General features: G+C 34.5%; 1 protein-coding gene across 1 annotated transcript in view; it reads left to right on the forward strand.

Moving 5' to 3' along the window:
* LOC137640542 (uncharacterized) overlaps positions 1-7,366 on the forward strand; it is a 10,850-nt gene extending 3,484 nt beyond the window's left edge. The window contains exons 2-3 of the mRNA XM_068373055.1: positions 3,399-4,266; positions 5,521-7,366. Coding sequence (XP_068229156.1) covers positions 3,399-4,266; positions 5,521-5,980 — 1,328 coding nt within the window. The 3' untranslated portion in view covers positions 5,981-7,366. The remainder of the gene's footprint in view (positions 1-3,398; positions 4,267-5,520) is intronic.
* The last annotated feature ends 5,134 nt before the right edge of the window (positions 7,367-12,500 follow it).

Here is a 12,500-nt window from a genome sequence, read left to right on the forward strand (position 1 = left end):
TTTGCCATAAGTTATCGTTTAAGTAATGACGTCATTGTAGGCCTCGTCGTCATAAATAAAAAGATGTAATTAATGGTCTATTTGTCATTGCTTAAGAAAAGACGTCATTATAGGCTTGCATGTCATAAATGAAAAGATGTAATTATTAGTCTGTTTGTCATCATTTAAGTGATGACGTCATTGTAGGCCGGTTTATCATAAATGAAAAGATGTAATTATTGGTCTGTTTGTCATCATTTAAGTAATGACGTCATTGTAGGCTTGTTTGTCATAAATGAAAATATGTAATTATTGGTCTGTTTGTCATCATTCAAGTAATGACGTCATTGTAGGCTTGTAGGCTATAAATAAGATGTAATTATTGGTCTGTTTATCATAAAGGAAAAGATGTAATCATTGGTCTGTTTGTCATCAAAATGGAAAATCATTCCCACACGGCAGGCCCTGTTAAAAATTTGCATTAAAAAATGTAGATGCATGGCAACATTTATCCCAGGATTTTTACTGTTTTAAAAACGGATATATTGACGTAAAGAAGTGATATCATGGTCACCAACCCGTAAAAGAAAATAACAAAGTCAGGTGAAATTACGGTCGCATGTATTTTACTGAAATACGGCTCAGAACAGTATATTCCTATGGAGAATATTTCCGATTAAAATGGTTTTTGCTTGTAATGCTTGAAGCGCAATATGGCCAGTCATATCCGTCAGGGTCTCTCAAGCAAAGAGAAACCAATCAAATATGATTCTCAGCAAAATACCTGCGTCAGAACGATGCATGTTTTTGAGACGTCTCGTGCATTATTGACTTCCGCCGTGAAGTCCACAGCTCAGGCGCCAATCAGAATTCCTCTTGTGCAAAAAAAGCATTCAACCGGATGAATCTGCTTTCAGAACTGTATGAAAAATGGATTCTCAATCTTCAACGAGACGCGACATAGCTTTATGTCTTAAGGAATGTCTCTAAATCTAGTCTGACGACAAAGATTTTGTTTTTGTAATACACTTCTCTTAATTTGTAAATGCATTTACAAGTAACAAGTCAAAAGAAATGTCTTAAGGAATATCTCTAAATCTAGTCTGACGACAAAGATTTTGTTTTTGTAATACACTTCTCTTAATTTGTATATGCATTTACAAGTAACAAGTCAAAAGAAATGTTTTAAGGAATATCTCTAAATCTAGTCTGACGACAAGGATTTATTTTTGTGATACACTTCTCTTAATTTGTAAATGCATTTACAAGGAACAAGTCAAAAGAACATTGGCCTGGTTAAAGAAGTTTCCACTGGAAGAAATATTCGAATGTAAATAAATGAAAGAACAAAGCAAAGATGTGAAATAATATATAAATAGAAGAATTAAATGGATAAATATCTAGATGAATAAATCATTACTAAATGAATAAATCAATACCAGTGTGCTTTAACGCACCATTGAGCCTAGGAACTCAAACTTAAGACTATGGAAGGTTGAAATCGTTGAAGTATGGCGGTAACATCGCACCCTAATGCTTCCAAGCAAGCATTGACACGCAGGTTTAAAGACCGCTCGTGAACGACAGAGGCAAGGGACAGTGACATTCCCCTATCAAGCATATATACAGTACATATGATCAGCGCCCAAGCCCCTTCTCAACCCAAGCTAGGACTAAGGAGGGCAAGGTAATGGCTGTTGATGATTCAGCTGATAGACCTATAGGCTCCCTCAACCACCCCCCCATCATTAGCTCACATGGATGGTGAGGTTGCAGCGACCAAAGAAACTAACGAGTTTGAGTGGGACTCGAATCCCGGTCTGGCGATCACCAGACAGGGACGTTACCAAATCAGCCACGACAACCCTGGATTATTATTATTATTATCATTATTATTATTATTATAATTAGCTAAGCTACAACCCTAGTTTGAAAAGCAGGATGTTATAATATGCCTAAGGGCTCCAACAGGGAAAAATAGCCCAATGAGGAAATGCAATAAGGAAATAAATAAACTACAAGAGAAGTAATGAAAAATCAAAAAATTATATTTCAAGAACTGTAACATTAAAATAGATTTTTTATATATAAACCGGAAAAAGCGACTTATATCAGCCTGTTCAACATGAAAACATTCGCTGCAAGTTTTAACTTTTCAAGATCCACCGATTTAACTTCCTGGTTAGGAAGATCATTCCACAACTGGTTAGGAAGATATGAAGCTTCCATATAAAACAGATTTCCTTGACACCATTCACACACTGACCTGAATATACCAGCTGGAACAGTCTTATTAGAATCAATGATTTTACAGTTTGAGCCTCAGCCCGCTCTTGCTTTCAGCTGCCAATTCCCAGCCAGTAGGCTACGTCAACACAACTTACGCACGCAGGTGTAGGCAAGAGTAGGTTAAAGATTATGTTAGAAATACAGTTTATTTGATTCTAATGACATTGTTGCAACCATCGTCTTCAACTGTCTTTGTGAATTGTTTCATTTGAATCAGTTTATTTTCAAATTGAAGCTTCAGTCTGCCCCTTTCTTACACTTGCCGAATCACTGCCTGTGTGGACGCAGCATGAGGTCTGTGAACATTGACCAACCACCCACTCATAAAGTTGAACTTCACTCGAGTAACACTCGAGTTTATAGGAGTTTCGTGCTTCAATGTGATTCATCAAAAAGGTGTTAGAATGACCCTTAAACCAAATCTTGATCTACCATTTAAAAAAAAATACTATGGCATATAGCATCTTATTTTATTTAATATGTAAAAAAAGGGTTACAGTTAGTACCATATAAATTGATACACGAGGATGATATTTTGGTTTTCTATACTATATTTAATAAAAGATAAGTTTAAATCTTCAACTGGTTGACTGAAATCAATTTGGAATATTATCATGTTGCTATAAAAAATCAGTATGTACACACACACACACATATATATATACATATATATATGTGTGTATATATATACATATATATATATATACATATATATATATATGTGTGTATATATATACATATATATATGTGTATATATATATATATATATATATATATATATATACATATATATATATGCATATATATATATATATATATGTGTGTGTGTGTGTGTGTCTGTGTGTGTACGTATGTATGTTTGTATGGATTTGGGAGTTCATCTGTCAAAGATGTTCATTATTGGTAGCTTAATGTAAGTGGATTAATGTAAAATCTTTACTTTAATGATTACCTGGGAGTTACCTTTCTATTAGTTTTTGAACTTCAACAAAATACAGAAAATCTATAATAATAGACCTAATGACTTTCTAATATACGTCAGAAACAATAGATACAGTGGCTGTAGTCTGCATGGTAATGTAAGAAGGCCCAAACTTAGAGAATAAAATCTTTCTCATTTTGACTTTCAGTGTACAACAAACACCCCCACCATTCATTCCATCAACATTATCATCATCAACATGTGCAGCAGCAGCAGCAACATGAAGAGACCCAAACAGACCCAAAAAGCCTGATCACTGAGGATGAGGTGAAGCAAAGCCTCCAAGCTGATAAAGGCGAGGAAGCAGAACTAACTTCCTTCGAGATTGTAGATTTCACTAAACCTGGAGACAACTATTCCAATTTCGTAACAAGCATTGAGGTCAAGTATACCTTGGAGGATGAGGAACAAGAGGTGGTCTACGTAGCGAAGGTCAACCCATGTAAAAAATTGGAGGGCTTCGAGGAAATGAGTCACGAATTTTTCGAGAAGGAAATCAAGTTCTACCAGGAAGTAATCCCTGAGCTCAACGCAGTGCTAGAGGAAGCAGGAAAGGAGCCTTTGAATGTACCAAAGTTATATCACGCTAATTTGGAGACGGGGACCGAACAAGCATACTATGAAGACCTGCGAGCTCGAGGCTTCAAGATGGTAGACCGAGTGCAAAGTTTAGATATGGCTCATACTACGCTGGTGCTCCAAGAAATCGCCAAACTTCACGCGGCCTCTCGCCTCCTCCAAGCAAAATGTGAAGATGAACCTTTGGTGGAAAAATACGAAACCGTTCTGAAGGGCTGGGGAAATTTTAATGAAAATGCATTGATGAAAGGGATAGTTAATGGTCACCTTGATCATGCAACTAAGATACTAAGAAAGGCTGGTGGGGACGAGAATGCAGTAAATTGGCTGGAAGGTCTCAAACCGCAGGCTTTTGACATCCTTGGCAAGCCAGCAGAGAATGAGGCCTTTGCAGCAGTGAATCATGGTACACTATGGAGCAACAACTTACTCTTTAGGTATGGATTGTTCTATCTCATCTGATTTATACCAAAGATATCATATACTGCAGTAAATGTTGAAGGTTCTATAAGGATGTAGCTATTTCCTTTAATCCATTAGACATTACCAAAGTTCAAAACCTCTTTAGAAACTTGTATCAGATTATAATGATTAGAAAAATAGAAAGCATTGCTAAATCAAATGAACATTCTTGCTGATGTGTCAACATTATTTGGAGTGTAAGGGTACCTGAAACTAGATATATTGTAAAATGGAGTAAGAATGACAGGTAAAGTGAATTCTAAATAAAAATGACCAAGAACTTGTTAGAGAAAGAAGGTATTCTACAAGAAAGTAGATGCTGAGAAAAATTCATTAGCAAATAGACCTTAAAATAAGAAATGCAAATGTTGAAATGTTTCATTATAAGAACTAGTTTTATTTAATTAAAATTAGTATAATGACAGGTTGTTAAATTTGAGGATAGGACACAGACACATCTGAGAGATGCAAGAGGGAAATAGTTTCGAAAAATGTTGTGTGAAATAATACACTAGTGATAAATCTTATGATGGAGAAATTATCTTTCAGGATTGATGAAAACTATTAAAGATGAGAACAAATCATGTGTTATAGTATGTCAATGGGACATGGAATTATTCAATGTTACTTTGGGCTTTAGACAAGCTTGGATTGTGTGTTAAGAGCTCTTTAATATGTTTGTGACTAAAATGAGGTGAGAAGTTCAGAAAGGAAAGAATCAGAGGGGTAATATGAGACTTTGTATTATAAGAAAACTAAGTATTGATTGGTAATAGTGAAGGAAAGCAATACACAATGGTGAAAGAGTTAGTAAATGCTTGTTAGATGTGAAAGTTCAAAGCAATTACTATAAGGACTAAGGTAATGGGGGGAAATGGAAACCTTGAAGACTGAGCAATGAGAGCTAGTATGTAACCACCAAAAATATGGATGATTTGCACGACACATTGGGGGTAACATTTAACACACAATAGTAGGTTAAATAGGCTATTGCAATTGGCAAAGATTTTTAAGAAAAATGAGCCAATTATTGCTTACAGAAATAAGGCACAAATATAGAAATATAATAATGAAAAAAAATGATTGAAGTGGTTGAGATAAAGATCTTACATTGTGCTATTATAGGCAAAATAGGAAGCGTCTAAATGTTGGAAAACGTTAGACTAGGGGAGAAAGAGTGACCATACTGGTCTAATATCATTACTGATGAGCCTACCATGAATTTTCAGGTATAACGACGACGAGGAACCAGAGGAAGTTATGTTGCTGGACTTTGAAGCCACCTGCCATTCCAGTCTGGTCTATGATCTAAACTTCCTGATGTACAGTAGCCTGGCCGAAGAAGTGCGAAAGGAGCACCTCGAGGAGTTCTTGAATATTTACACTACCGCTTTCCAGGAGGTTATAGAGGCTGGAGGTCAAGAGATGCCATTCAACGAAGAAGAGCTCATGGAAGAATTCAAGGCACATAATATATGCGGGGCACTTTTTGCAGTTTTCACTATTCCTAGTGTCCTCTTGGAATCTGGCGATATACCAAATGGTGCAACAATGGATGGAGATCTGGAGGGAGTTCTTGATGAGTTTTGGGCTAATGTAGATGAAAAAATAGAGACAAGCCCAACTCTTAGGCCAAGGTTTTTGGCAATGTTTGAAGAGTTCATGGAATCGGGATTGATTGGCGAATAGTTGTAAGTGTTTTTCGCTTTAAATGTTTAAGTGTTTTGCACAGGTGCATTGTAATAAGAGTCTGATGTCATTTGTGAAATGGAATATGTTATTTCATGTGAAGCACTGAGCATAGAATCCATAAAGTATTTGAAGGTCTCATTGTACACGTCCATTTATTTAGCACTATCTTACCTCAGTCAAATCAGATGAAATGTTTGAGCTCATATGGCCTCAAGTTCTGTTTATTCAGCTTCTTTGTTTATCCTAGAAATAAAGCAATATTACAAAATTTGTCGCAGGTTTTTCAATAATCGAGAGTAGATGTATCACGACATCAAAATTCAGTACAGTAAACCTTAAAAAGTCTTACTCAAGGTCTATACTGTATTCTATAAACCTTGGTTCTACTGGTAAGGCTACATCTACACAGGTGTAGTTTTACCAGGTGCGGGCAAGACTGGGCTGAAGCCTAAATTTGGAATACACTGATCCCAATAAGGCCAATCCAGGCAACGCCCTCAGCTTCCGGTATAACGGTCCCTTTGGCATCAGTACATTTTAAATAAAGCTTCTCGGCCTGCCACAGCCTGTACCGGCCAAATCAACGCTGGCGTGGGTGCAGCATTAGACAGGAGAGGTGCTCTGTACAAACCATATTGCCGAATCCTCTTCTACCCAGCTTTTATTTGTGTCTTCATTTATTAAATTAGTTTCTCTTTTTCTTGCTGAGGTTTTCGTCTTCGTACCTTCACAGTGTCGCCTGAAAACCTACATAACTGAATGAAATAAAAGTTCATGTAACAATAGATATACTTTCTAGTTCAAGGCGAAAGACAATTCAATGATCAGAATTAAGCTGAGACGAAATAATTGTTTTATTCGGAGTGATTTCCAGGTAGTAGAATCAACAGCTCTTTTGATGTTAATGTGTAAGATTTAAAAGGGAGAAATATTTCTCAAACTTTGCTTATAAACAGCCCTTCGGTAATGTCTTAGCGAACAGATATAAAACTTAAAGATTATTTGATTACATTTAGAAGTTCTGAAAACCATCATATATGGTGCAACCTGGAATAATTCTAATTGCGGTGTGATATCAAGAACCTATTAAGAGTAATGAATATGCATATATGGACGAAAAGTTTTATTTACACGAGTAATACACTTTCAGCAATGTTAGGGATTACAGAGTAAACATATTTTTTCCTTATTGTTCGGTATTGTGTTTCACCATAAAAATCCGTATTGTTTGCAGAACACTTAAAAAAAATCAGTAAATTTAATGGGAAATTCTCCGCAAAGATATATTATTTTCAGCCATATTTCAGTAAAATACAAGGGACCCTAATTTTACCCTACTTTGTTATTATATTTTACTGGTTGGTGACCGTAATATCAGTCTTTTACGTCAATAGATCCGTTTTTAAAACGATAAATGCCTGGCAACATTTATTCCAGGATCTTTACCGTTTTAAGGCAAATTTTTAACAGTGAAAGTGATATGAATTACGTGTGTATGAAAATGAAATTGATAAGAAACAACTTTCGCTCTAACATTCTATCGCGAAAGTTGAGGTGATATAGAAGTCATAATAAACCCAGGATTGTTCTGTTTATGTTATAATTGTACTTGTATTCTTTGTTTGTTTGTCTGTCTATCTGTTAAAAATGAAAATTAAACCAATAGATAAAACATGGACGATTGTTTCCTATTGATTGTTCTTTCAGCCAGATTATAAATTGTTTCATCATCAACAACATAGAATAAATTATCTTGAACTCCAATACTCAATTATTTTAAACCTAAATATTTACCAGATAATTTAAGGAATTGATCAGCTTTTGAGGTTCTTCTCTCAGAGATAAAAAAGAAGAAGAAAACTGCCATGAAGAGCTTGCATAGCTACAGATTATTATTATTATTATTATTATTATTATTATTATTATTATTATTATTATTAGCTAAGCTACAGACCAATTGGAAAAACATGATGCTAAAGCCCAAGGGCTCCAACATGAGAAATAGGCCAGTGACGAAAGAAAATAAGAAAACAAAATGAGAAACATAAAAATAATCAAGAAATGACAACAACAACAACTACAACCACAACAACAACAACAACAACAACAACAATAATAATAATAATAATAATGATAATAATAATAATAATAATAATAGTTATTATTATTATTATTATTATTATTATTATTATTATTATTATTAACCAAGCTACAACCCTGATTGGAAAAGTAGAATGCTACAAGTCCAAGGGCTCCAACAGGGAAAGTAGCTCAGCAAGGAGAGGAAATAAGGGAATATCAAATAAAAAACATATAAATAATTGATAAAAAATATAAAATGTCCTGAGATCAGTAACAACGGTAAAATAAATCAGTCATATTTAAAATATAAAGCAAAGATAATTAAAATTACAAAGAAAATAATTGTTCTGTTGATTACAAATAAACAGAATGAAGAAAATGAGACGAATTCCATTTACTTGAAGAAGAAATAAAATGGACTATCAGATTAAAAAAGGAAAACTACTAAAATATGGAAGAAAGAAAATTGAAAAATTACATCTTTAAAACCAACAAAAAATTATTGAGGGGTTTTTAGTATAACTGGAGAAATCAAAAATATAAAATTCCTAGTTATAAAGTTTCTATTCCACACTGATTTCATCCTCTTCTAAAAAATCTAGGAAATCATGAGGTCATGTCTATTAAAGTAGAAAAAAAAATAATAACATTTTATAATCCAGGCTTGTACAAAGTCTATTCCACAACGATTTCATTCTTTTTTAAAATATAATCTCGGAAATCAAGAGGTCATGTCTATCAAAGTGAAAATTCAAAAATAAAACTGAAAAATAGCATTGTATCATCCAGGCTTGTACAAAGAACGGTTCAGGTCTAAAATTTCCTTTTATTGATGATGCTGGTGACTGGTACAACACATGAACATACGCTACCGGGGTCTAAGCGATGTCAGGCAGGGCAGCCGATCGGGACTATAGTCTACCCACCCACTTCTAAGCGGGTCCTGGGTCTACCTCAAAGCCAAAGCATAGTCCTTAAAAAAGAAAGCAACCGTACTTACCCCATAAAAAATGGGATAAAGGCACGATTATAGACAAAGAATTGATGAGATAATGACTCAAAAAAAGAAAAAAAAAAAAAGAGAAAAAAAAAAAGGGATATATTACCATGTTCCAACCCAAAGACATCCGAGTTCCAAAATTTTGTATATCCTAGCACTCACGGATCACAGACACCTGAATTAGGTCATGAGCGAAAGCTGGTGTTCAAGTATTTCTTGCAGTTTTTGCAAATTAGATAGGTATTTAGAATGTAATAGTGTATGATATATTTTACACATTTTTTTTTTTTGTTAATTCTGTACATAGGTCAAGGAAAGAACTTTTTGTTATTTCGGTTTTTTTAAGAAGACTATTGAGGATAATAACACGATTTTAATGGGAACACCAATGCATGCAGATAAGCTCTATTCATCAGAGTATTTACTGAATTAAATCAGTTTGACATCGGTAAAAAACTAAATCAATATTACACATACAAACAAAACCCCCACACACTCACTTCAGCAGTAATGAAGGCCCTTCAAAGACAAGGAATAGATGAATCTTATGTTAGAATGCTTGATGATATCTATAAGGGAAGCACAGCAATCCTAAAACTACATAACGATGGTAAGGAAATTCCGACTGAGAAAAGAGTTAGACAGGGAGACCCCATCTCTCTGAAACAATTCCCAGCATGTCGTGAAAATTTTCTTAGGAATTTAGATTGGGAGAATTTAGGAATTAACATTAAGAGATTCACCTTAACAATTTTGGATTTGCAGATGACAAATTAGTGAATCAGTGAAGGAATTGTAAAAGATGATAGAAGATTTGAACAGAGAAAGCAGAAACGTAGGACTGAAAATGAATATAAGTAAAACTAATCTATTGTTCAGTGAAAATGCAGAGATGCAACAAATAAGGGTTATGGACGAACCTCTAGAAATTGTTATGAATATTCATGCTTAGGACAGTGTTTCCATAGGACATGAGACCGAAATTAAAAGAAGAATAAGCATGGGATGGGGAGCATTTGGTAAACAAAATGATGTTATGGAAAGTAAAATTCCACTTCCTCGAAAAAGAAAAGTCTTTAATCATATGGTGCTACTATTATCAACTTATGCATCAGAAACTTAGAGCCATAATAAAGCCTTAGAACATAAGCTAGTTAAAACTCAAAGAGCTATAGAAAGAATAATGAAGAAATAACACTAAGAGACAGAAAAAGAGTAACATAGATACGAGAACATACTAAAGTAAAGAATATTCTAACGTGTAAGAAAAAGAAATGGATATAGGCAGGACATATAATGAGAATGACAGATAACACATGGACAAGAAGAATGACAGAATGGGTCCCTAGAGTTTACAAACAAAACAGAGGAAGGAAGAAAAGACGGTGGATTGACGAGCTAAGAAAATTTGCTAGTAGAGACTAGCATAGAAAGACCACAAACAGACGCAAGTGTACGGACATGACATTTGTCGTTCATTGGGCTAACAACAGCTAATGATAATGAAGTTGATGATAATATATATATAATATATATATATATATATATATATATATATACACACACATATATATATATATATATATATATATATATATATATATATATATATATATATATATATGTGTGTATATATATATATATATATATATATATATATATATATATACACACACACACACATATATATATATATATATATATATATATATATATATATATATATATATATATATACACACACACACACACACATATATATATATATATATATATATATATATATATATATATGCATGTGTGTGTGTTCATGCGTGTGCGGTGGTTTGAGTTGTCAATAACTCTCCTTTTACTCCTATAATATTATAGCAAAAAATCCAGCACTTTTACTTCACGTCAACGCCTTCGCAACTGGTTTCACAGCGCTACACCAATATCATTAAACATTCTGGAGAAACCCCAAAAGTAAAGGAATAATCAATGCATGTCGATGAATCCTTTGCATGTGCTGCCTATACTGCAGTAAAGGATTTCGGATTGATGTAAACCTCTAGGACTGCGATTCAAATATCATCTACTCCTACGCCTATTGACGCAAAGGGCCTCGACTAGATTTCGCCAGTCGTCTCTATCTTGGGGTTTTAAATAAATACTTCTCCATTCATCATCATCTACTTCACGATTCATAGTCCTCAGCTGTGTAGGTCTGGGTCTTCTAACTCTTCTAGTGCCTTGTGGAGCCCACTTGAAAGTTTGGTGAACCAAAAATTTTAATGGTGATGAAAGTCAATTTTTTTTTTTTTACATTTTCATAAATATTTAATAAAACTAATCACTACATATTTTCTTTGAGTAGGCTCGAAGTTGATATAAACTGTTTTTTTACAGTATGGGAACAAAAGGGAAGTTAGAAAATACTATAATATGGAGAGGTTGATATCAGGATCTGACAGATACGTGGAAGAAAAGGAAGCAAGATTGACGAGCAAATTCAGTGCTGTTGCAAAAGCTATACTGGACAACTTCATCTGATCTGATCTGACCAGTCAAAAATGGGATGAGTTGGCACAAGCAATAGGCTTAATTGGCTATCACAAATGGGCCGACTTGGCCGAGTTGGTTATATTGAATGGGCCGAGATGGTTATGGGTCGAGTTGGACCTATTACCGGCTGATATACCAGTTTCATAATTTTCAGCTGAATGAAAAAATCATTCTTTTTCGTAATGAAATAAAAAAAAGACTTCATAAACTCGTTGAGATACTACCGCTAGAGAGTTATGGGATCCTTTGACTGGTCAGAAAGGGCTACATTGGATCCTTTTCTCTGGTTACAGTTCGTTTTCCCTTTGCCAACACAGACACCGAATAGTCTGGCCTATTCTTTACATATTCTCCTCTATCATACACCTGACAACACTTGAGATTACCAAACAATTCTTCTCTCAATGGGTTAACTACTGCACTGTAATTGTTCAGTGGCCACTTTCCTCTTGGTAAGGGTAGAAGTGACTTTTTAGCTACGATAAGCAGCTCTTCTTGGAGAAGGACACTCCAAAATCAAACCATTGTCCTCTAGTCTTGCATAGTGCCATAGCCTCTGTACCATTGTCTTCTACTGCCTTGGGTTGGATTTCTCTTGCTTGAGGGTACACTCGGGCACACTGCTCTATCTTGTTTCTCTTCCACTTGTTTTGTTAAAGTTTTTATAGTTTATATAGGAAATATTAATTTTAATGTTGTTACTGTTCTTAAAATATTTATTTTCCCTTGTTTCCTTTCCTCACTGGGCTATTTTCCCTGTTGGAGCCCCTGGGCTCATAGCATCCTGCTTTTCCAACTAGGGTTGTAGCTTAGCAAGTAATAATAATAATAATAAAATCATGCCTCATGCCAGAGAGATCAATATTCACCAAGCATAAAATGACCTCGAAT

The sequence above is a fragment of the Palaemon carinicauda genome, chromosome 5 (genome assembly GCF_036898095.1).
Source record: "Palaemon carinicauda isolate YSFRI2023 chromosome 5, ASM3689809v2, whole genome shotgun sequence".
Lineage (NCBI taxonomy): Eukaryota > Metazoa > Arthropoda > Malacostraca > Decapoda > Palaemonidae > Palaemon > Palaemon carinicauda.